The sequence below is a fragment of the Pongo pygmaeus genome, chromosome 17 (genome assembly GCF_028885625.2).
Source record: "Pongo pygmaeus isolate AG05252 chromosome 17, NHGRI_mPonPyg2-v2.0_pri, whole genome shotgun sequence".
Lineage (NCBI taxonomy): Eukaryota > Metazoa > Chordata > Mammalia > Primates > Hominidae > Pongo > Pongo pygmaeus.
The window spans coordinates 60,606,727-60,633,021 of record NC_072390.2 but is presented as its reverse complement, the minus strand read 5'-3'; the positions used below and the strand labels follow the sequence as shown (position 1 = coordinate 60,633,021).

The window sequence follows — 26,295 nt, the reverse complement described above, 5'->3', positions numbered from 1 at the left end:
CCCTCATGACATCCGAAAAGGCAGGTATGATCATTCCCCTTTACAAAAGAGGACACTGAAGTGCACACCCCGATGGGCGTCAGGGTTTCTTCCTTGCGCGCAGTGCCGATTTAGGCTAACCGACTGGATCTGGTTATCTGAAGACGAAAAAAAGAATGGCAAACCCACTTTCCGGATTTCTTCAAGCCGACGCGGGTGAGGTGTGCGAGCGCGCCCGGGATGCGCACTGAGTGCGGTTCCGCAGAGCCGGGAGACGGAGGAGGTGGGTCAGCCTGGGTTCGTTGCCCTTGTTCTGCGCAACCCAAGACACCTGCGCGCCGGGTGGAGCCAGGGCTAGGGGTGGGGCCTGGGCTCCGGGAAGGGGGCGGGCCTGCCATACTCCAGTGCAAATGCGTCCAGAAGTGGTTTGTCCTACGTTGCGGCCCGTAGAGGCGGCGAGTCACCGCCTCTTCTCCGGGAGTGGCGGAGATTCGATCATGTGACAGTCCGGAGGCCAGAACCGGGCAGGTTGCGTGAAGCGCAGGGGTTTGGCAAAAACAAACGGTGACGGCGCCGCGGAAGGGTCTATGGCCGAGGCGGTGAAGCCCCAGCGCCGGGCCAAGGCCAAGGCCAGCCGGACTAAAACAAAGGTGAGGATCTCCCCACCCTCCCGAGGCTCTGGCAGTGTGCAGTGTCTCCTTGCTCCTCTCTTCGGCCTCCCCAGCCAAATCTACTCCCGTTCCCTGAGCCCTCTGCATCTTCTGCCTCCACCTTTCAATATTTGATCCCACCACCCGTTGACACCGGCCCTTCTCCTCCATTCCTTCTCCACATCCCCCTGCCGCACTCTGTCAGGACCCCATTTTTCCTTCTCCCTCCTGTGACTTCACTGGCCTCTTCTTTTTCTGCTCTCTTCTTGGCTTTCCTCACCTGGGTCTGGTTTCCTGCCGTGAAATAATTTTTCTCTTTCCAACCCCATCGTTGACTCTCTCTCTACTCCTTTATATCCTAGAACATTTTCAGTCCCTGCCATGCATAAAGAGGGAATGTTCCTCTCCTCCACGCGGAGAAGGTACCTTTGGCAGAACTTTATAAGTAGACTAGTAATGTGCCATTTCTCATCACTTTGAAAGTTCAAGATGATAGTGGTGCTGCCTCTGTTTATTTCTTATTATCTTGATTGTTTATAAGGGGCACGAATGGCTAGAAATTAACCCAGGGCGGGACTCACACAGTAGGGAAGTATTTGAATTTTCTGAGTTTCCTATATTAGACTACATGTGGTATTAGAGTGATTTTAAGTTGATTTGTTTATAAGTGCAGTCTGGATTTTCATTTTATTATAGTACATATATACACATATATACGTACATATATACATATGTGTGTGTATATATATATATACATATATTTTTTTTTTTTTCTGAGACGGAGTCTTGCTCTGTCGCCCAGACTGGAGTGCAGTGGCGCGATATCGGCTCACTGCAAGCTTCGCCTCCCAGGTTCACGCCATTCTCCTGCCTCAGCCTCCCGAGTAGCTGGGACTACAGGCGCCTGCTACCACGCCCAGCTAATTTTTTGTATTTTTAGTAGAGACGGGGTTTCACCGTGTTAGCCAGGATGGTCTCGAGCTCCTGACCTCGTGATCCGCCCACCTTGGCCTCCCAAAGTGCTGAGATTACAGGCGTGAGCCACCGCGCCCAGCCTATGTTTTTTTTTTTTTTGTTTTGTTTTTGTTTTTGTTTTGATATGGAGTCTCGCTCTGTCGCCCAGGCTGGAGTGCAATCTCGGCTCACCGTAACCTCTGCCTCCCGTGTTCAAGCGACTCTCCTGCCTCAGCCTCCCGCGTAACTGGGATTACAGGCATGCGCCACCACACCCGGCTAATTTTGTATTTTTAGTAGAGACGGGGTTTCTCCTTGTTGGTCAGGCTGGCCTCAAACTCCTGACCTCAGGTGATCCGCCCACCTTGGCCTCCCAAAGTGCTCGGATTACAGGCGTGAGCCACCGCGCCCGGCCTATTTATATATATTTTCTAAGATGAACAGATTAAATGCTGCTCCCGCATGGCCAGACCTCATAATTTTGGGTTACCTGAAACAGAGTTTACATTTGGGAAATAAGGAGGATGGTATTACAATTACAGGACATTTTTTTTCCCCAGAAGTGGGTGATGTTCCAAAGCAGGTGTAATTTAAACATGATACTGTAATCTGATTTTCTCATGGGAACAAGGTTTTAACAGGAGGCTAGTGTTTATAGGTACCATACTTAATAGACTGTAAATGACTTATGTGGATTTCTTTCATTATGATGCTCTTTTTTTTCTTTCCAGCTTTTATTTTAGGTTTAGAGGGTACACGTGGAGGTTTGCTACATGGGCAAATTGCACGTCTTGGTGGTTTAGTGTGCAGATTATTTTATCACCCAGGTAATGAGTATAGTGCTTGACAGGTGGTTTTTTTATCCTTACCTTCTTCCCACCTTCCACCCTCAAGTAGGCCCTGGTGTCTATTATTCCCTTCTTTGTGTCCATGTGTACTTAATGGTTAGCTCCCACTTATAAGTGAGAATGTGGTATTTGATTTGCTGTTTTTGCATTAATTTGCTTAGGATAATTACCTCTAACTGCATCCATGTTGCTGCAGAGGACACGATTTTGTTCTTCTTTATGGCTGCATAGTATTCCATGCTGAATATTTACCACGTTTTCTTGATATGTCTTTTTAAAAGGCTGTAGTGGAGTTAGACACATTGGTGTATCCAGGTCTGTGAGGAGTTATTCTGGTGAGAAAGTCATTTTGGTACCAAATTTCAGGAATTTTATTTATTTTTTTTGAGACAGAGTTTCGCTTTTGTTGCCCAGGCTGGAGTGCAGTGGCGTGATCTCTGCTTACCACAACCTCTGCCTCCTGGGTTCAAGCAATTATCCTGCCTCAGCCTCCCGAGTAGCTGGGATTACAGGCATGTGCCACCATGCCTGGCTAATTTTGTATTTTTAGTAGAGACGGGGTTTCTTCATGTTGGTCAGGATGGTCTCGAACTCCGGACCCCAGGTGATCTGCCTACCTTGGCTTCCCACAGTGCTGGGATTACAGGCATGAGCCACCACACCCGGCTCAGAAATATTTTTAAAAGAAATGCTTTTGCATTGTATTGGGTTGGTAAAGAACTATCCAGGCCCAGGAGGAAGAAAAAAGCCTTGGCCAGCTATGCATAAGATCCCTAAACCTGCTTAATGATGAGACTACAGGAAAAAAAAAAAAATCATACCTATCCAGTGAAGAAAAAAAAAATCCCTGAACCTAGAATGCAGTAATGCATAACACATAAATGTTAGTTGTCTATGAGAGCAGAATCTTAAGTCTTAATCTCTAGTTTTTTCCCCCCAAGATATTGATGAAACTAAAGCCTCCAGGGATTAAATATTGCTCAGTGTCATGCGGTTCGTGAGAGAACTCAGGTTAAAGCCAGAAATCCTGACTCTCAATCCAGGAGCTTGATAGTTATTTCATGTATCTGTATGTCTTTTGTCTTTCCATAGATAGAATGTTACAGATGCTTTAAAAAGAGTCTGTTAAGGGGATTCCCTCTTATTTTGTTTAAAATAGAATTTCTAAATTAAAAAGTTAAAAATCTTAAGCTTTTAGATCCATCATGAAAAACCAATTGATTATATTTTTTATCCATCTTAGGCAACTTTCCTATACAAACATATATTAATTTTTTTTGTTAAAGTTTATGAAGAGGCCCTTATTTCAGAGGCATTTGATCAAACCAAAAATCCTTGACATCTACTTTTGCTCACCCTCTAAATCTAATCATTCACTAAGTCTTGCCAATTGCATTTTCTAAATATTCTTTTGATTCTGTGCATTTCCTCTCCATCCTAACTAGTACAACCTTCCTCCAAGGAGGATTTCTTCTAAACTGGCCTCTTTACATTCATTCTTGCTGCTCATTCTCTAAACTGAGCTGGATATATATTTTTCAAAACAAAACTGATCATGTTACTCTCCTCAAAACCTTTCAAAGGTTTCCCATCACTCAGAGGCTAGAGTCTAAAGCATGGACTAAGGGCTCTGTATGATCTTGCCTCTGTCTTCCTCCTCAGCCTCAGTTCTACCACCACTCCCACCATTCTCTCTTTTCTTTTCTTTGAGACCGAGTCTCACTCTGTCACCCAGGCTGGAGTGCAGTGGTGTGATCTTGGCTCACTGCAACCTCCGTCTCTTGGTTCCAGTGATTCTCCGGCCTCAGCCTCCTGAGTAGCTGGGATTGTGGTGCCTGCCACCATGCCGGGCTAATTTTTGTATTTTTAGTAGAGATGGGGTTTCACCATGTTGGCCAGGCTCTTCTCAAACTCCTGGCCTCGGGTGATCCACCCGCCTCGGCCTCCCAGAGTTCTCTTTTGATTCTTAACCTTTGTATCCTTTCCTGCTTCAGGGCCTTGGCCGTGTTGTTTCCTCTGACACCCCTTCCTATCCCTCTTTACCTAGCCAACTACTCATTTGTGAGGTGTCAGCTAAACAGTACTTCGTGAGAGAAGCTTTCTCATCTCCTTGGTGTCACTGCCTCTCTAATAGCACTCTGCTCCCCTTTGTGCCACTCATCTCATTTGTGGTTACTTTGTCAACATTTCTCTTCTCCCTTAGATTTTGAACTCACTGAGGGAGGGACCTGTCTTGTTCTCAGTACCTTTCACAGACTCTTTGTCACTTGATAATGTTCGTCGAATGATGAAATAAATGCCAGTAATGAAGAATATTTCCAAGCTTTGTCACTCAGAGGAATTTACTCTAGTGAATTTCCTCTGACTAGTATGAGAAAATGGATGAAAAAAGTCCGTGACACCAGCAAGGCCCCTATCTTTGTCAGTCTAGAAAGTTAATTCTTTTAGAATAAAACAATCTAGAAAGTTATTTTTTTTAGAGTAAATTGATGCACTTCTTAGTGCTGGTTATAGTTCGATTATAGTTAGAAAGTCCTATATTAATGAAACCTTTACCATCTATAGTATAATTTGGCAACTATTTAGGGAACCACAAACTGGTTCAGTCTCAGTTCAGGAAGTGGATAGTGTCATGTGCTGTTGCCTTTAGACAGTTTGAGTGGCTTCTGGATTTTACCCAGCAGCTGACCTACATTCCTCAATGTTAATCATCTGGTAGCTAACCTCGGCTGCTAGGTTATGGTTAGGTATGTGGTGCTTATCACCTGATGCCTAAGAGATAGACCTAATAATGTTTTCATTTCTTTAGTATCATTCTCTGCTATAAAATCCCCCAACTCTGAGCACCCTGACTTCGTTGATCTTGATAAATTATAAGTACAGTGGATTCTTAGATTTGGACTTACTCTGCAGAAGTAGTGCATTTTACAGTGTTTTCTTTGACAGTTAATATTAAATTCTGAATGCCAACAACTTAGTGAGAGTATCTGGTAATTGCTAAGGACAGAAAGATGTGTCCCAGAAGGTCATGGGAAAAACCTTTAAATCCCCATCCCCCTTGTGCCATGCCTAAATGATTGATTTCCACCTCTAGTCCCTTTCTATCAGGAATGGTTATTGGTGTGAAGTTGGGGGATGCTGCATAGTATTATTTAGCTTCTTTCTTGCCTCCTAAAAGCCATTCATTTATTAAACAAACACTCATTGATCACCCATTATGTTCCAAAAACTATTCTAGGCACTTGGGATGTAAAAGAGAAAAAAACCCAAAGAACCTGGCCTTCGTGGAGCTTAACATTCTAGAGGGAGAAGACAAAAAACAAGCAAGCTAAACAAACAAAAACCCATGAAGAAGAAAATATATCATGCTTTATAAGTGCTATGTAAAAAAGAAAAAGAACAGGTTGAAGAGTTGAGGAGTACTGGTGAGAGGTTAGGATGGATGGTCTGGATAGTTTTTTTTTTTTTTTTGGGACAGAGTCTCGCTCTTGTCGCCCAGGCTGGAGTGCAGTGGCGCGATCTTGGCTGACTGCAACCTTTGCCTCCCAGGTTCAAGCAATTCTCCTGCCTTAGCCTCCTGAGTAGCTGGGATTACAGGCACCCACCACCCCACCTGGCTAATTTTTTTTTACTTTTAGTAGAGGTTTTGCCATGTTGGCCAGGCTGGTCTCGAACTCCTGACCTCAGGTGATCTGCCTACCTTGGCCTCCCAAAGTGCTGGGATTACAGGCTTGAGCCACCATGCCCAGCCTGGCTAGTTCTTATTGAGGGTGACATTTAAGTAAAGATATGAAAGGGAAGAGAGTTCACTATGTGGATATTAGCGGAGAAGTGTTTCAGGCAGAGGGACTAGCCAGGAAAAGGCTGTCTAGTGGTGGCATGCCAGACCTGTCCTAGGAACTGCAAGGAGGCAGTGTGGTTAGTGTGGAGTGAGTGAGAGGAGAACAGTAGGAGATGAAGTCAGAAAAGTAGCATAGCCTGGTCATGTTGGGCCTTGCGTGAGCTTTTACTCCGAGTGACATATGGAATCAACACAGGGTTTTGAGCAGAGAAGTGACATAATTCCACTTGTGCTTTAAAGAATCACTGTGCCTGCTTTTTGGAGAATAGACTGTAAGGGGGCAAGGGTAGAAGCAGAGACTATCTGAGACTATTGCAGTCACCCAAGGCAAGAGGTGATGGTGGCTTGGGCCAGGATTGTCAGAGAGAAGGTGGTGAGGAGTGTTTGAAGTCTGAGAGCCAAGAGGGTTTGCTGAGGTTTGGATGTGGGATGTGAGATAAAACAGTCAAGGAAGACCCTGAGAAGGAGAAAGCTGTGGGTGTAACAGGTTTTAGGGGGAAAATCAGGAGTTTGGTTTTAGATATGTTAATTTTGAAATAAACATAGCAATGTGGAGTAGGCTTGGACATGTGAATCCAAGCCTACTCTACATCGCTACATGTTTATTTCAAGTGATTAATAGAAACTTCCCATTTATTTCCCAAAACTAAAAAAAAAAACTTTAGTTTTAAATGATTACTTACTTTCTGATTCCTCATTGCTTAAAGTGTGTATGAGTGTACACATACACACACTGTCACACAGTGTACAACCCAGAAATGAAATGCCCAGAATTCCATCTCCTGGAAATAACTGTTGGTAATGGTTTGTTGTATTTTTCTTTAGTTTTTTTTCCCCATATACCCACACCCCAGAGCATATTTACTGTAATGTATAGTTAAGCGTGTTTTTCTGTGTTTATCAACTCTTTCTGTATAATTTACTCGTTATTGTTTCTCCATTTGAATGACTTTAAAATTGGTTTTTTACCTGTATGTAACTTATGTGGAGATCAAAAATAAAGAAATAGATTTTTCTTAATCTGCCTGGCATTTTTAGTTGTAAGAAATATCTTTTGTTGGCATGATGACACCAGTCTGTACTTTCAACTACTAGGGAGGCTAGGCAGGAGGACTGTTTGAGCGCAGGAGTTCAGGGCTGCAGTATGGTGTGATTGTGCCTGCAAATAGCCAGTGCACTCTAGGTTGGGCAACACAGTGAGACCTTGTCTCTGATTTTTTTTAAAAAAGGAAATACCTTTTGCTTAAATTATGTTACTTGATACACATGGAATTGATACACATAGAGTTGTCCGAATTTTATTTTGTGATCTGTAATTATTATTATATATACATTATGTCTTCCTTCTGTGTCTTTATTTTTATAAAGATAGAGATGGGATCTCCCTGTGTTGCCCAGGCTGGTCTCAAACTCTTGGGCTCAAGGGATCCTCCTGCCTCCCAAAAAAGTGCTGGGATTACACGTGTGAGCCACTGCACCTGACCTTTATTTATTTTTAACTGAAGTAGGTGAAGGCAGTTGCTCTTGTTGCCCAGGCTGGAGTACAGTGACGCAATCTCAGCTCACTGCAAACTCTGCCTCCCGGATTCAAGTGATTCTCCTGCTTCAGCCTCCCAAGTAGCTGGGATTACAGGCAGCTGCCACTATGCCCGGCTAATTTTTTGTATTTAGTAAAGATGGGGCTTCACCATGTTGGTCAGGCTGGTCTTGAACTCCTCACCTCAGGTGATCCACCCACCTCGGCCTCCCAAAGTGCTGGTATTACAGGCATGAGCCACCGCGCCCAGCCCTATTTATTTATTTATTTATTTATTTAGAGACAGAGTCTCACTCTGTTGCCCAGACTGGAGTGCAGTGGTGCGATCTTGGCTCACTGCAGCCTCCGCCTCCCGGGTTCAAGTGATTCTCCTGCCTCACCTTCCTGAGTAGCTGGGACTACAGGTGCCTGCCACCACGCCTGGCTAGTTTTTTGTATTTTTAGTAGAGACAGGGTTTCACCATGTTGGCCAGGATGGTCTCAATCTCCTGAACTCATGATCCACCTGCCTCAGCCCTCCAAAGTGTTGGGATTACAGGTGTGAGCCGCCCATGCCCGGCCCCTATTTATGTATTTTGTGAGATGGAGTCTGACTCTGTCACCCAGGCTGGAATGCAGTGGCCTGATCTCGGCTCACTGCAACCTCCGCCTCCCGGGTTCAAGCAATTCTCCTGCCTCAGCCTCCCGAGTAGCTGGGATTACATGTGCCAGCCACCATGCCTGGCTAATTTTGTAACTGCCCAAGGGGTTCACCTTGCCCACTGCCTAGACAGAGCCGATTCATCAAGACAGGGGAACTGCAATAGAGAAAGAGTAATTCACACAGAACAAGCTGTGTGGGAGACTGGAATTTTATTATTATTCAAATCAGTCTCCCCAGCATTCGGGGAGCAGAGTTTTTAAGGATAACTTGGTGGGTGGGGGGAAGCCAGTGAGCTAGGAGTGCTGACTGGTCAGAGATGAAATCACAGGGAGTTGGAGCTGTTTTCTTGCACTGAGTCAGTTCCTGGGTTGGGGCCACAAGATCAGATGGACCAGTTTATTGATCAACTGGTGCCAGACCAGGTGTGAGCTTGATGGTACTTGCAGCACCAAAGTTTTTAATTTTGATGAAGTCCAATTGATCTTTTTATTTTGTTGCTTGTGCTTTTGGTGCCATATCTAAGAAGGCTTTGCCTACCCAAGTTTATAAAGATTTTTTTGTTTTCTTCTAACAGTTTAAAAGTTTTAGCTCTCACATTAGGTATATGATGCTTTTTGCATTAATTTTTGTAAATGAGATAAGGTAAGGGTCCAATTTATTCTTTCATATGAGGTTATCCAGTTGTTCTAGCACCATTTGTTCAGATTTCCCCGTTGAATTGTTTTGGCATTCTTGTCAAAATCAATTTGCCATATATGTAAGGTTTTATTTCTGGATTCTCAGTTTTGTTCCTTTGATCTATTTGTCCGTGTGCCAACACTATACTGTCTTTTTTTAATGTTTATTTTATTATTATTATACTTTAAGTTTTAGGGTACATGTGCACAATGTGCAGGTTAGTTACATATGTATACGTGTGCCATGTTGGTGTGCTGCACCCATTAACTCATCATTTAGCATTAGGTATGTCTCCTAAAGCTATCCCTCCCCCCTCCCCCCACCCCACAACAGTCCCCAGAGTGTGATGTTCCCCTTCCTGTGTCCATGTGTTCTCATTGTTCAGTTCCCACCTATGAGTGAGAATATGCAGTGTTTGGTTTTTTGTTCTTGCGATAGTTTGCTGAGAATGATGATTTCCAATTTCATCCATGTCCCTACAAAGGACATGAACTCATCATTTTTTATGGCTGCATAGTATTCCATGGTGTATATGTGCCACATTTTCTTAATCCAGTCTATCATTGTTGGACATTTGGGTTGGTTCCAAGTCTTTGCTATTGTGAATAGTGCCACAATAAACATACGTGTGCATGTGTCTTTATAGCAGCATGATTTATAGTCCTTTGGGTATATTACTGTACTTTGTAGTAGATTTTGAAATTGCCAAGTGTGAGTTCTCCAACTTTGTTCTTTTTCAAGATTTTCTGTCTGTTGTGGGTCACTTGCATTTCTGTATGCAATTTAAGTACCAGTTTATCAACTTCTGCAAAAAAAGGTAGCTAGGATTTTGCAAGGCATTGTGTAGAGTTTGTAGGTCCATTTGAGGAATATTATCATCTTAATATTGTGAAAGACATAGATTGTCTTTCCATTTAAATAAATTAAGTTGCATTTAATTTCTTTCAATAATGTTTTATAAGTTTCAGAGTACAAGTATTATGCTTCTTTCTCTCAATTTATCCCTAAATAATTTGTTCTTTTTATGCTATTATAAATGAAATTGTTTTACTAATTTCATTTTCTGATTGTCAACTCACTAAAATTTGGCCTCTGCCATACTGACCCTGCCTCAGCCTATACGGGTAGAGTACAGGGGTCACAAAGTCAAATGCCTGCAGGAGCCAGGTGTATAACCTGGAGGAGTGAAGCAGGCTGAGTGGGACAGTGGTCACTGGGTCAGCCCGTGCCTGGCTTAGAGGGGACAGCCGCTCTCAAGTTCTAGTTGATGGTTGCTGTGAGGTTGTGATGGTTCAGCGTTGCCACATCTTATGATTTTCCAAGAAAAACTAGAAATCTGGATTTTTGTGTGAGAAATCCTAATTTGCAAATGTTAGCAACTAATGAGACACATACACACACATACACACACAGTATAGGCCAAGCAAATCATATATATTTTTAAGGATGATGTTTGAAGATGATGCCAGTGAACAAAATGAGAGTGAAATGTTTGATGTACCACTCACCTCCTTAACCGTAAGCAGTGAAGAGTCCCTGGTGTGTCCACTAACATTTCTCTTGCCGTAGTAACCGTTTTCCCTCTTAATTTTTTCTTTCTGATTTCTCAGTCTAAGAACCCTGTTTATTACGGCAAGTTTGCTAAACATCATTACAGCATAGTTTGGGCTTGCTTTTTTGTTTTATTAACACTCATATAATGTTTTTCTATTATTCGTGATTTTAGGCAGTTTAACAAACTAGTTTGTATGAGGTATGCATTGGGTGACTGACTTCTGGATCTGATATCCACAGTTCACAGTGGGGAGTGAAGTAATTTGGAGGGGCATATTTCTTCTTGAATCATTACCATTTGTAAATGTTTGGCAGTCAGGTTCATTTCAACAAGCTGACCTCAAATTCCATGTCAAAAATGTTCATCTTTTCTTTCTTTTTAATATATAAAGGTCCTACTTTTTTGACTATTAGTCTGCTGGACATTCAGAGCAGAATAATCCAAAATAACCAAGAGCTTGTATAACTCATGTTTGCCTGCCTTAAAATTTCTTCAAGAAAGGAAGTATTTGAGTGATTTCAATGAGGTTTTTAGTCTGTTTGAATGAAACAACTTTATTTAAATGTCATTTAAATAATTTTTTCTTGTTTATTCAGCCTAACTTCCTATGTTATCTGGTTTGCGTATTAATGCCTGAAGGTTTCCTTGAAACCATAACTTATTTTTTTTAGTGAATAACTTTTTTTATGATGATAGAGATAATTTTGTACTTAGTGAAAAGTTGCAAATATAGTACAGAGACTTCCCATGTACTCTTCACCCAGCATCCTCTTGTGTCATCATCTTATATAACCGTACATTCTGTGGCATGGAACAATGATTAAAACTAAGGAATTGGCCAGGCACGGTGGCTCACGCCTGTAATCCCAGCACTTTGGGAGGCCGAGGCAGGCGGATCACGAGGTCAGGAGTTTGGCTAACACGGTGAAACCCCGTCTCTACTAAAAATACAAAAAATTAGCCAGGTGCCTGTAGTCCCAGCTACTTGGGAGGCTGAGGCAGGAGAATTGCTTGAACCCAGGAGGCGGACGTTGCGGTGAGCCGAGATTGCGCGACTGCACTCCAGCCTGTGCAACAGAGCAAGATTCCGTCTCAAAAAAAAAAGAAAAATACACCCTAAGGAATTAATGTTGGTACAGGGTACAATAGTAGGATGTAGAACTTATTGGAACTTCACCAGTTTTTCCATTAATGTCCTTTTTCTAATCCAGGTCCCGCAATACACTTAGTTGTCAGATCTCTGTAGTTCTCTCCAGTCTCTTCCAGTTTCTCAATCTTGTCTTTCAGGACCACATTCCTTCAGTTATTTTGTAGACTGTCCCTTAGTTTGGGTTTTTGTCTGATGTTTTCTCATGATTAGATTGAGGTTACGCATTATTGGGAATATCCTATTGGGGTGTCTGATGTTAGTATTACTGGTGATGTAACTTTGATCACTTGGTTAAGGCATTATCTTCCAGGATTCTCCACTGAAACTTACTATTTTCCTGTTTGTTGTTATTAAATATTTGGGAGGAGATACTTTGAGACTATGCAGATACTGTGTTTCTCTTAAACTCTTCACTTACTCACTTTAGCATCCATGGGTAGATCTTACCTGTGGCAGTTACCATGTTGTTCTTGTGGTAAATGTTCTGTTTTTCTCATTCCTTCTGTTAATTCTATTAATTGGAATTCTCCTGTATGGAAGAATTGTCACTTCTCACCCATTTTATTTATGTATTTATTCATTCAGGTAATTATGTCAGTATGGGCTCCTGGATATTTATTTTATTCCAGTACTACAATTGTTCTGTTGCTCAAGTTGTTCCGTCCTTTTCTCCCTGATTTTTGAGTGAATTTGTTTGTCAAGGTGAAGACAAACCTGTTGTGGCTGAAGATATGTAGAGACTGATCTATTTAACTTAACCCCTGGCAAAATGGTGTACAATCTAATTAACTTTCCCCTTCTATTTTTTGAATCAGAATTTGCTGCTTACTGTGATGTCTTTTTCTATTAGGATCAGACTAGTGAATCTCCAAATTTAACACACTCAATATTGGATAATACGAAATGTGAAACACATTTCTGTTTCATATTTGTTCATATCTGTTCAAAAACACTGATAAAGTGAATTTAGGTTTCATTTGTTACATGATGAAATTTAGATTTTATGTGCAACTTTAAAATTCCTCCTGCTGAAAGCATCAATTATTGTGATAAATTATTTCACATTATATATGTTGTTTTTAGGAAAAGAAGAAATATGAAACCCCTCAGAGGGAAGAGTCCAGTGAAGTGTCCCTTCCAAAAACCTCCAGAGAGCAGGAAATCCCTTCTCTAGCCTGTGAATTCAAAGGAGACCATCTGAAGGTGGTAACTGATTCCCAACTCCAGGATGATGCCAGTGGACAAAATGAGAGTGAAATGTTTGATGTACCACTCACCTCCTTAACTATAAGCAGTGAAGAGTCCCTGACGCGTAACACAGAGCCCCCAAAGGAAGGGGGAGAGGCCAGACCCTGTGTGGGGGACAGTGCAGTCACGCCAAAGGTCCACCCTGGAGACAATGTTGGAACTAAAGTAGAAACCCCCAAGAACTTCACAGAGGTAGAGGAAAATATGTCAGTACAAGGTGGACTTTCAGAAAGTGCACCCCAATCTAATTTTTCTTATACTCAGCCAGCAATGGAAAATATACAAGTCAGAGAAACTCAGAATAGTAAAGAAGACAAACAAGGCCTGGTTTGTTCTTCAGAGGTGCCACAGAATGTTGGCTTGCAGAGTTCTTGCGCAGCCAAACATGGTTTTCAGACACCTAGAGTGAAGAAACTGTATCCCCAGTTGCCAGCTGAAATTGCCGGAGAAGCACCAGCTTTGGTGGCAGTGAAACCCTTGCTTCGTAGTGAGCGACTCTACCCAGAACTGCCGTCTCAACCGGAACTAGTACCATTTACTAAAGAACAGCTAAAAATCTTGGAGCCTGGTTCATGGCTGGAAAATGTCGAATCATATTTAGAAGAATTTGACAGCATGGCTCATCAAGACAGGCATGAATTTTATGAGTTGCTTTTGAACTACTCACGATGTAGGAAGCAACTGCTGCTGGCTGAAGCTGAGCTGCTTACTCTGACGTCTGATTGCCAAAATGCTAAAAGTCGGCTGTGGCAGTTTAAGGAGGAACAAATGTCTGTACAGGTATTTTGATCAGAAGCCTGGGGAATTTGCAGCGGAGCTGCTATTCCTAGGATGTTGTCCGGGTCTGGAGTCTGTGCCTTACACCCACACTGACCCTGCCTCAGCCTAGAGTAGTAGAGTGCAGGGATCACAAAGTCAAATGCCTGCAGGAGCCAGGTGTATAACCTGGAGGAGTGAAGCAGGCTGAGTGGGACAGTGGTCACTGGGCCAGCCTATACCTGGCTTAGAGGGGACAGCCGTTCTCAAGTTCTAGTTGATGGTTGCTGTGAGGTTGTGATGGTTCAGCATTGCCACATCTTATGATTTTCCAAGAAAAACTAGAAGTCTAGATTTTAGTGTGAGGAATCCTAATTTGCAAATGTTAGCAACTAATCAGACACACACAGTATAGGCCAAGCAAATCATGTCTCCAGCTGAAATTCAGCCCATGGGTCATTAGTTTGTGACCTTGGGCATAATGCCACTAACATCCAATGGGAAGAGAGTGTCAGGGTTGAGAAGGGATGAGGAAACTGAAGGTGTTATGATCACTTTGGCCTCCATGGGGGATTACAAGCATCAGCCGCCGCACCTGGCCCACTGCTGACTACTAGAGTTACTCTTCCCTTCTCTGAATTTGCGATGTATTTGTGATTGGCCTTATGTTCCTTTGCACCTGATCATATATTTGCTGGTAATGTTCTCTACACAGTAATATGTCTCCTCACCATCTAATGGTCTTGCATCTAATGGTCTTCCTCATTGAGTGGGGATGAGGAATCTGAAGGTAGTAACTGATTCCTAGCTCCAGGATGATGCCAGTGGACAAAATGAGAGTGAAACTCACCTTCTTAACTATAAGCGATGGAGAGTCCTGATGTGTAACACAGAGCCCCCAAAGGAAGGGGGAGATGTCCTCTCAAGGTGGAGAGGGGATGGAGAAGACCATTAGATGCAACCCTATGGAGGCCAAAGTGATCATAAGCCATTTCACAGTGGCTTAGGAGAGATGGCAAGGAAGAAGAGGTTACTCTTGACAAGTTTTGCAGTGAAGGGAAGCTGGAGGAGATATTGGAGAGAAACATGTCATTCCCCTATCCCTAATCCTCATTCATTGGCAGACCTGTATATTTCTGTAGATAGGAAGGAGGGAAATATTTGGAAATACTGTATTGAAGAAGAGAGGATAGAATCAAGAACACAGCTGGTGGAGTATGTATTCTCTTGAGTAGAACTATGAAGGATGATGAGGGTAGATCCAGAGATGTTTTGAGGTACCTTGAAGTTTAGGAGATATCGCATTGGCTTCATGTTCATAAAATAGAAGGTAAGATCATCAATCATGAGAGTCTTGGGGACAAGTTCTGTTATTTTCTTGCAGCTTTCACTGCTGACTACTACTTTTTTTTTTTTTTTTTTAAATGGAGTCTAGCTCTGTCGCCCAGGCTAGGGTGCAGTGGTGTAATCTTGGCCCACTGCAACCTCTACCTCCTGGGTTCAGGCAATTCTCCTGCTTCAGCCTCCCGAGTAGCTGGGATTATAGGCGCCCACCACCATGCCCAGCTAATTTTTATATTTTTAGTAGAGACAGGGTTTCACTGTGTTGGCCAGGCTGGTCTCAAATTCCTGACCTCGTATCTACCTGCCTTGGCCTCCCAAAGTGCTGGGATTACAAGCATCAGCCGCTGCGCCTGGCCCACTGCTGACTACTAGAGTTACTCTTCCCTTCTCTGAATTTTTGATGTATTTGTGATGGGCCTTATGTTCCTTTGCACCTGATCATATATTTGCTGTTAATGTTCTCTACACAGTAATATGTCTCCTCACCATGATTATAAGCTCTTTGAAGATGGTACTGAAGCCGATGTACCTTATACTTGCTGCCTGCTTACTTCAAATGGAAAGAGTAACTGGTTTCATATTGTACCTTTTTGTCCTCTGGTAGGGTATCTGTGCAGATCAAGTGAAAGTTTCCAGCTATCATCGCTACCAAAGGGTAGAAATGAATGAAAATGCACTGGTGGAGCTAAAGAAGCTATTCGATGCCAAATCTGAGCACCTCCACCAGACCCTGGCCCTTCATTCTTATACTTCCGTGCTCTCAAGATTGCAAGTGGAGTCTTACATCTATGCATTGCTCAGTAGTTCAGCTGTTCTGAGATCTTTAGCAATTCACCAGCAAGGCCGAGGTGTGTAAGTAATGAAGCTCTCACTCTTTCTTGTGTTTTGAAATAAAAAAAAATTGAGGGGTATAGTCTGGTTGAATTGACTGTATAGTAATTGGTCTTACAAGGTACCATTTGTGCTTGCAGTTTTACCAGGCCTCCCCCACTGTAGGATTGAGATCTGCCTTAATGACATTTCTTAGGAGCATTGCCAGGTCTCCTTTCTCCATGGCTGTCTTTCTCTGCTTCTTTAGGATGCCAAAAAGCTCGCTGTCTTATCATTAATATCCTTTGCTGTCCTAGTTAATGTGCTTGTTACCAAGTTGAGTCCAAATATAGTTTTTGATTATAAAAGTAATCATCGGAATACTTCTTCACACTTTATCTCTTGTGGTTTGTTTGGGCTGCTTTGTTTGTAGGGCTGTTTTGTTTAATTTTCCAACAGAGGATTAATAATGTTCTGAATTTTTCATCTTATTTTGCATTTTAAGAAATTAGTCTATGACATGAATGTTAAGTATGCTTATTGAATTATGCAGTTTTTATTTCTGGGGGATATATTAGGATGCTTTAAAGTAAAAGTCTCCCTCCCCCATTTTCTTAACTAATCAAATAACTGGGGGTAGGTCAGAGATGTACTGATTTTCAAATAAAAGATAGTGGATTATGGCCAGGTGCGGTGGCTCACACCTGTAATCCCAGCAATTTGGGAAGCTGAGATGGGTGGATCACTTGAGGTCAGGAGTTCAAGACCAGCCTGGCCAATATGGTGAAACCCCTTCTCTACTAAAAATACAAAAACTAGCTGGGCGTAGTGGCGGGCACCAGTAATCCCAGCTACTCAAGAGGCTGAGGCAGGAGAATGGCATGAATGCGGGAGGCAGAGGTTGCAGTGAGTCAAGATCGCGCCACTGCACTCCAGCCTGGGCAACAGAGTGAGACTGTGTCAAAAAAAAAAAAAAAAAAAAGAATTATGATGAGGTTAATTTTTTCCATTGTTTTGAAATACTTCAAAGTTAAACACATTTTTGGCTTGTCTGTTTATAAAAATTTAAGTATTTTGATGTAACTTTTATTTTTATCTGCACTAAATATTTTAAAGGTTTTTTGTTGTTATTGGTTTAAGTGAAGACACTAAAAATTCCCCCAAAAACACCATTTATGAGAGACTCATTTAATCTCTTTCATTAACAGCATCTAAGCAGACAGAAAGCATTCCCTCTGATCTGTGTCAACTAAAGGAATGCATTAGTGTCTTATTCATGTTCACCAGGAGAGTTAATGAAGATACTCAGTTTCATGATGATATTCTTCTCTGGCTGCAGAAATTGGTAAGGGGACAGAAATAGACACAGTAGTCTTTGTTTTATTTCTTTCATAATTTAGGAATTATCTGTTATTTCATTACATTTGGTCTTCAACAACTTTTTCAGCTAATTTATTTGATGAGTTTATTAATGACTTTTCTTTGGTCATGATACATGGTAATAAGTTATTTATGTAGTGCATTATTGAGCACAAAGTATGTTTCTCTCTAATAAAGATTGTGCTAAATGAACTCTGGACTTCAACTTTGAAAGAAATGGAAATGCAGGAAGTATGTGAAATTGAAGACTAGATGTATATTCAGAATATAGGTACAGGTTGAGGATTCCTAATTCAGAAATCTGAAATGATCCAAAATTCCAAACTTTTTGAGTGCGGATACGATGCCACAAGTGGAAAATTCCACACCTAAGTACTTAATAGAAATTTTGTCTCATGTACAGAATTACAAAAAATTTTGTATAGACCAACTTTCAGGCTGTATATAAGGTGTATATGAAACAAATGAATATTGTGTTCAGACTTATGTTTCAGCCCCAAATGTATTAGTCCTTTTTCATGCTGCTGATAAAGACATACCTGAGACTGGGAAGAAAAGGAGGTTTAGTTTGACTTACAGTTCCATATGGCTGAGGAGGTCTCAGAATCATGGCGGAGGGCAAAAGGCACTTCGTACATGGTGGTGGCAAGAGAGAGTGAGGAAGAAGCAAGAGCAGAAACCCCTGATAAACTCATCAGATCTTGTGAGACTTATTCACTATCATGAGAATAGCACGGGAAAGACCGTCCGACATGATTCAGTTACCTCCCACTGGGTCTCTCCCACAATGGAGAAGAAGAAGAATTCTATCTTATTCTGGATGATAGAATTCAAGTTGAGTTTGGGTGGGAACACAGCCAAACCATATCACCAAGATATCTTATTATGTTTATGCAAATATTCCAAAATCCGAAAAAATCTGAAATCTGAAATACTTCTGGTCTTGTGCATTTTAGATAAGGTATTGATCAAAAAATTTTCTATGTCTCATTATTTTTGTCATGTGATATTTAATGTCATGCTTAAAAATGTTTCTTTTAAGAGAAAGAAGAAAGGTAAAAGGATTTGGAAAACTTAGGAAACATGTTGGGTGTGTTATGGGAAGAGGGGTATTTATTTATTGGTTATGTTTTTCGGTGGGGCTGCCTTGGATGCTCTTTTTAGGTTTGTACTAGAGTTCTTAAATGAGGGGTAATGTTTCAAGCATACTTATTTGGATTTAAGAAACTATTACAAACTAAGAATAGATTAAACTACTTGACTTATATCTATTCACTTGTGGCCAGGAAATTAGTGATTTGTAATTTGCCAAAGAAGAAAAAGCTAGATTTGTAGAGAATCTGCTTATGATGTTATCATAGTACTCATAGATTTGTAGGCCTCTGGTAGAAACTCAGCCAGTGAATAGTATATCTTGTGTCTGGTTACTCTTTTGAAAGATTGCATTTATTGAAGCACTGGATAAATGACTTTACTAGACCCCTAGATAAATTATTTCTTTTTTAAAAAATAGTGAGATCATATGACCTTTATTGTTCAGGTATCCGTGCTACAAAGAGTTGGCTGTCCTGGAGATCACCTCTTCCTTCTAAACCATATTCTTCGATGCCCTGCTGGTGTTAGTAAATGGGCTGTTCCTTTCATCCAGGTATGAGGAATCGTCGACTCATTCTGAGGGGTTGGGGGAGAGGTTTTATTAGACATTTTTCCTGAAGAAATTGCTGAAAAAAAAGGACTATTTAAAAAATAGTAATATTTAAAATAAAATTCTTAAAATATATCCAGTATACATTTATAAAAGTTCTTAGACTGAAACTTGTTGGGCTACCCATAATTGATAGTACAGACTGTACTAAGTCTGCTTGTAGTCTGGCTGGGTAGTTTCAGTCGCATTTAATTCTATACAATTCCTGTGCAGGAAGGCTCACCAGGACTTTTTTCCCATGGTACTCAATACAGCTTCCTAAGTCAATCTGTCTTACACCACAGTTGGTACCTGTCAAACAGAAGCCACCACATCTCAAAGTTCTTTAATACTAGCAGAGATTTCAGGTCTATGTGATCAACTCTTGTATACTTAGGAGTTGACTAGGTGGTTTTTAGATTCTCCTCTCTGCTGTTGCCTTTGGGTCATTTTGTTACTCATAGCAACCACTTAGAATTTGCAGGAGCCAAAATGTTTGCCAAGTTCAGCTTCTCCACACCTCCTTTTCTTTAGCATTTCTGGTGGCAAGAAGTCTGAGTCTTATTAGGTAGAAGGAGAATTTTTTTTTGTTTTTGTTTTGTCTCTCTTTGGATTAAAGTAGCAGTAGTGTCCTTCATCCTATGTTGTTACAGATAATTGGTGGAAACTGCTCAGTTACCTCTGCTCTTTGAGTACAGCTGACTCAGTGCCACCAGGTAACCCATGGGCTGTGCTTTACTCTTGTGTATTAGGTACCAGTTTCAGCTTTGTTCTCTTAACAGCAACTTTGGTCAGAACGCTTGTGAACCAAGATTATGGACACTTGGGTTATTTGTTTTCTACAGTATGCTTTTTGCTTTTCTGATTTCAGATCAAAGTGTTGCATAACCCATCAGGGGTCTTTCATTTTATGCAATCCCTTGCCCTGCTGATGTCTCCTGTCAAGTAAGTGTGGAAGAGCTTTGTGAAGTAGAGATTGAAATGCTTCTTTCTTCTAAAGGATTGGCTCCTGAAACTGCCCAGATCCAAAGAAGAACAGCTAAGGGAAGTGTTGGCATTCTAGAATTTAACATTGCAGATTTTCTTTGGGTTTGATACTTGTTTCAAAGTGACCCTTCAACTGCTTATATATAAGCAACCATTTTTATGGGTTCCCCCTTTTAGTGGGTTTGTCCCTCGTGTCATATATGCTATTGTGAAAGGTGCTACAGACAGAAAAGGTGATCTGTTTCTTGGAAGAAGAGATTTAATGCCAGAAGAGAAATAGCACAGAGAGATTTAAGTGCTAAATTGTGAAGCTATGCAATAGAAATGAAGAGAATAAAGAGTTGAGTGGAGTAGTTAGAGAGGGTTTCATGGTAAATGAGCTATGTTTGAAGAATGGATTGGACTGGGCATGGTGGCTTACACCTGTAATCCCAGTACTTTGGGAGGCTGAGGCAGGTGGATCACCTGAGGGCAGGACTTTGAGACCAGCCTGGCCAACATGGTGAAACTCCGTCTCTACTAAAAATACAAAAAGGGGAGGAGCCAAGATGGCCGAATAGGAACAGCTCCGGTCTACAGCTCCCAGCGCGAGCGTCGCAGAAGACGGGTGATTTCTGCATTTCCATCTGAGGTACCGTGTTCATCTCACTAGGGAGTGCCAGACAGTGGGCGCAGGTCAGTGGGTGAGCGCACCGTGCGCCAGCCGAAGCAGGGGCGAGGCATTGCCTCACTCGGGAAGCGCAAGGGGTCAGGGAGTTCCCTTTCCAGGGGTGACAAACGGCACCTGGAAAATCGGGCCACTCCCACCCGAATACTGTGCTTTTCCGACGGGCTTAGGAAACGGTGCCCCAGGAGAGTATAGCCCGCACCTGGCTCAGAGGGTCCTACGCCCACGGAGTCTCGCTGATTGCTAGCACAGCAGTCTGAGATCAAACAGCAAGGCGGCAGCGAGGCTGGGGGAGGGGCGCCCGCCATTGCCCAGGCTCGCTTAGGTAAACAAAGCAGCCTGGAAGCTTGAACTGGGTGGAGCCCACCACAACTCAAGGAGGCCTGCCTGCCTCTGTAGGCTCCACCTCTGGGGGCAGGGCACAGACAAACAAAAAGACAGCAGTAACCTCTGCAGACTTAAATGTCCCTGTCTGACAGCTTTGAGGAGAGCAGTGGTTCTCCCAGCACGCAGCTGGAGATCTGAGAACGGGCTGACTGCCTCCTCAAGTGGGTCCCTGACCCCTGACCCCCGAGCAGCCTAACTGGGAGGCACCCCCCAGCAGGGGCAGACTGACACCTCACACGGCCGGCCAGGTACTCCAACAGACCTGCAGCTGAGGGTCCTGTCTGTTAGAAGGAAAACTAGCAGAAAGGACATCCACACCAAAAACCCATCTGTACATCACCATCATCAAAGACCAAAAGTAGATAAAACCACAAAGATGGGGAAAAAACAGAGCAGAAAAACTGGAAACTCTAAAATGCAGAGCACCTCTCCTCCTCCAAAGGAACGCAGTTCCTCACCAGCAACGGAACAAAGCTGGACGGAGAATGACTTTGACGAGCTGAGAGAAGAAGGCTTCAGACGATCAAATTACTCCGAGCTACGGGAGGATATTCAAACCCAAGGCAAAGAAGTTGAAAACTTTGAAAAAAATTTAGAAGAATGTATAACTAGAATAACCAATACAGAGAAGTGCTTAAAGGAGCTGATGGAGCTGAAAACCAAGGCTCGAGAACTACGTGAAGAATGCAGAAGCCTCAGGAGCCGATGCGATCAAATGGAAGAAAGGGTATCAGCCCTGGAAGATGAAATGAATGAAATGAAGCGGGAAGGGAAGTTTAAAGAAAAAAGAATAAAAAGAAATGAGCAAAGCCTCCAAGAAATGTGGGACTATGTGAAAAGACCAAATCTACGTCTGATTGGTGTACCTGAAAGTGACGGGGAGAATGGAAACAAGTTGGAAAACATTCTGCAGGATATTATCCAGGAGAACTTCCCCAATCTAGCAAGGCAGGCCAACATTCAGATTCAGGAAATACAGAGAACGCCACAGAGATACTCCTCGAGAAGAGCAACTCCAAGACACATAATTGTCAGATTCACCAAAGTTGAAATGAAGGAAAAAATGTTAAGGGCAGCCAGAGAGAAAGGTCGGGTTACCATCAAAGGGAAGCCCATCAGACTAACAGCGGATCTCTCGGCAGAAACCCTACAAGCCAGAAGAGAGTGGGGGCCAATATTCAACATTCTTAAAGAAAAGAATTTTCAACCCAGAATTTCATATCCTGCCAAACTAAGCTTCATAAGTGAAGGAGAAATAAAATACTTTACAGACAAGCAAATGCTAAGAGATTTTGTCACCACCAGGCCTGCCCTAAAAGAGCTCCTGAAGGAAGCGCTAAACATGGAAAGGCACAACCGGTACCAGCCACTGCAAAATCATACCGAATTGTAAAGACCATCGAGACTAGGAAGGGACTGCATCAACTAACGAGCAAAATAACCAGCTAACGTCATAATGACAGGATCAGATTCACACATAACAATATTAACTTTAAATGTAAATGGACTAAATGCTCCAATTAAAAGACACAGACTGGCAAATTGGATAAAGACTCAAGACCCATCAGTGTGCTGTATTCAGGAAACCCATCTCACGTGCAGAGACACACATAGGCTCAAAATAAAAGGATGGAGGAAGATCTACCAAGCAAATGGAAAACAAAAAAAGGCAGGGGTTGCAATCCTAGTCTCTGATAAAACAGACTTTAAACCAACAAAGATCAAAAGAGACAAAGAAGGCCATTACATAATGGTAAAGGGATTAATTCAACAAGAAGAGCTAACTATCCTAAATATATATGCACCCAATACAGGAGCACCCAGATTCATAAAGCAAGTCCTGAGTGACCTACAAAGAGACTTAGACTCCCAAACATTAATAATGGGAGACTTTAACACCCCACTGTCAACATTAGACAGATCAACGAGACAGAAAATCAACAAGGATACCCAGGAATTGAACTCAGCTCTGCACCAAGCAGACCTAATAGACATCTACAGAACTCTCCACCCCAAATCAACAGAATATACATTTTTTTCAGCACCACACCACACCTATTCCAAAATTGACCATATACTTGGAAGTAAAGCTCTCCTCAATAAATGTAAAAGAACAGAAATTATAACAAACTATCTCTCAGATCACAGTGCAATCAAGCTAGAACTCAGGATTAAGAATCTCACTCAAAACCGCTCAACTACATGGAAACTGAACAACCTGCTCCTGAATGACTACTGGGTACATAATGAAATGAAGGCAGAAATAAAGATGTTCTTTGAAACCAACGAGAACCAAGACACAACATACCAGAATCTCTGGGATGCATTCAAAGCAGTGTGTAGAGGGAAATTTATAGTACTAAATGCCCACAAGAGAAAGCAGGAAACATCCAAAATTGACACCCTAACATCACAATTAAAAGAACTAGAAAAGCAAGAGCAAACACATTCAAAAGCTAGCAGAAGGCAAGAAATAACTAAAATCAGAGCAGAACTGAAGGAAATAGAGACACAAAAAACCCTTCAAAAAATAAATGAATCCAGGAGCTGGTTTTTTGAGAGGATCAACAAAATTGATAGACCACTAGCAAGATTAATAAAGAAAAAAAGAGAGAAGAATCAAATAGATGCAATAAAAAATGATAAAGGGGATATCACCACTGATCCCACAGAAATACAAACTACCATCAGAGAATATTACAAACACCTCTACGCAAATAAACTAGAAAATCTAGAAGAAATGGATAAATTCCTCAACACATACACCCTCCCAAGACTAAACCAGGAAGAAGTTGAATCTCTGAATAGACCAATAACAGGATCTGAAATTGTGGCAATAATCAATAGCTTACCAACCAAAAAAAGTCCAGGACCAGATGGGTTCACAGCCGAATTCTACCAGAGGTACAAGGAGGAGCTGGTACCATTCCTTCTGAAACTATTCCAATCAATAGAAAAAGAGGGAATCCTCCCTAACTCATTTTATGAGGCCAGCATCATCCTGATACCAAAGCCTGGCAGAGACACAACAAAAAAAGAGAATTTTAGACCAATATCCTTGATGAACATTGATGCAAAAATCCTCAATAAAATACTGGCAAACAGAATCCAGCAGCACATCAAAAAGCTTATCCACCATGATCAAGTGGGCTTCATCCCTGGGATGCAAGGCTGGTTCAATATACGCAAATCAATAAATGTAATCCAGCATATAAACAGAACCAAAGTCAAAAACCACATGATTATCTCAATAGATGCAGAAAAGGCCTTTGACAAAATTCAACAACCCTTCATGCTAAAAACTCTCAATAAATTAGGTATTGATGGGACGTATCTCAAAATAATAAGAGCTATTTATGACAAACCCACAGCCAATATCATACTGAATGGGCAAAAACTGGAAGCATTCCCTTTGAAAACTGGCACAAGACAGGGATGCCCTCTCTCACCACTTCTATTCAACATAGTGTTGGAAGTTCTGGCCAGGGCAATTAGGCAAGAGAAGGAAATCAAGGGTATTCAATTAGGAAAAGAGGAAGTCAAATTGTCCCTGTTTGCAGATGACATGATAGTATATCTAGAAAACCCCATTGTCTCAGCCCAAAATCTCCTTAAGCTGATAAGCAACTTCAGCAAAGTCTCAGGATACAAAATCAATGTACAAAAATCACAAGCATTCTTATACATCAATAACAGACAAACAGAGAGCCAAATCATGAGTGAACTCCCATTCACAATTGCTTCAAAGAGAATAAAATACCTAGGAATCCAACTTACAAGGGATGTGAAGGACCTCTTCAAGGAGAACTACAAACCACTGCTCAAGGAAATAAAAGAGGATACAAACAAATGGAAGAACATTCCATGCTCATGGGTAGGAAGAATCAATATCATGAAAATGGCCATCCTTCCCAAGGTAATTTACAGATTCAATGCCATCCCCATCAAGTTACCAATGACTTTCTTCACAGAATTGGAAAAAACTACTTTAAAGTTCATATGGAACCAAAAAAGAGCCCGCATCGCCAAGTCAATCCTAAGCCAAAAGAACAAAGCTGGAGGCATCACGCTACCTGACTTCAAACTATACTACAAGGCTACAGTAACCAAAACAGCATGGTACTGGTACCAAAACAGAGATATAGATCAATGGAACAGAACAGAGCCCTCAGAAATAACACCACATATCTACAACTATCTGATCTTTGACAAACCTGAGAAAAACAAGCAATGGGGAAAGGATTCCCTATTTAATAAATGGTGCTGGGAAAACTGGCTAGCAATATGTAGAAAGCTGAAACTGGATCCCTTCCTTACACCTTATACAAAAATTAATTCAAGATGGATTAAAGACTTAAATGTTAGACCTAAAACCATAAAAACCCTAGAAGAAAACCTAGGCAATACCATTCAGGACATAGGCATGGGCAAGGACTTCATGTCTAAAACTCCAAAAGCAATGGCAACAAAAGCCAAAATTGACAAATGGGATCTAATTAAACTAAAGAGCTTCTGCACAGCAAAGGAAACTACCATCAGAGTGAACAGGCAACCTACAAAATGGGAGAAAATTTTCGCAACCTACTCATCTGACAAAGGGCTAGTATCCAGAATCTACAATGAACTCCAACAAATTTACAAGAAAAAAACAAACAACCCCATCAAAAAGTGGGCAAAGGACATGAACAGACACTTCTCAAAAGAAGACATTTATGCAGCCAAAAAACACATGAAAAAATGCTCACCATCACTGGCCATCAGAGAAATGCAAATCAAAACCACAATGAGATACCATCTCACACCAGTTAGAATGGCAATCATTAAAAAGTCAGGAAACAACAGGTGCTGGAGAGGATGTGGAGAAATAGGAACACTTTTACACTGTTGGTGGGATTGTAAACTAGTTCAACCCTTGTGGAAGTCAGTGTGGCGATTCCTCAGGGATCTAGAACTAGAAATTCCATTTGACCCAGCCATCCCATTACTGGGTATATACCCAAAGGACTATAAATCATGCTGCTATAAAGACACATGCACACGTATGTTTATTGCGGCATTATTCACAATAGCAAAGACTTGGAAGCAACCCAAATGTCCAACAATGATAGACTGGATTAAGAAAATGTGGCACATATACACCATGGAATACTATGCAGCCATAAAAAATGATGAGTTCACGTCCTTTGTAGGGACATGG

General features: G+C 41.7%; 1 protein-coding gene across 3 annotated transcripts in view; it reads left to right on the top strand.

Annotated features, from left to right (window-relative positions):
• The first annotated feature begins 464 nt into the window (after nt 1-464).
• EPG5 (ectopic P-granules 5 autophagy tethering factor) overlaps nt 465-26,295 on the top strand; it is a 128,463-nt gene continuing 102,632 nt past the window's right edge. For 2 of the 3 annotated variants that reach the window (XM_054461007.2, XM_054461006.2), the window contains exons 1-6: nt 465-629; nt 12,919-13,863; nt 15,788-16,031; nt 17,202-17,338; nt 18,914-19,021; nt 19,929-20,002. In XM_054461007.2, coding sequence (XP_054316982.2) covers nt 567-629; nt 12,919-13,863; nt 15,788-16,031; nt 17,202-17,338; nt 18,914-19,021; nt 19,929-20,002 — 1,571 coding nt within the window. In that variant the 5' untranslated portion in view covers nt 465-566. Of the gene's footprint in view, nt 630-2,270; nt 2,411-12,918; nt 13,864-15,787; nt 16,032-17,201; nt 17,339-18,913; nt 19,022-19,928; nt 20,003-26,295 lie in introns of those variants that run through there. The other variant, XM_063653622.1, reaches the window with a different exon arrangement.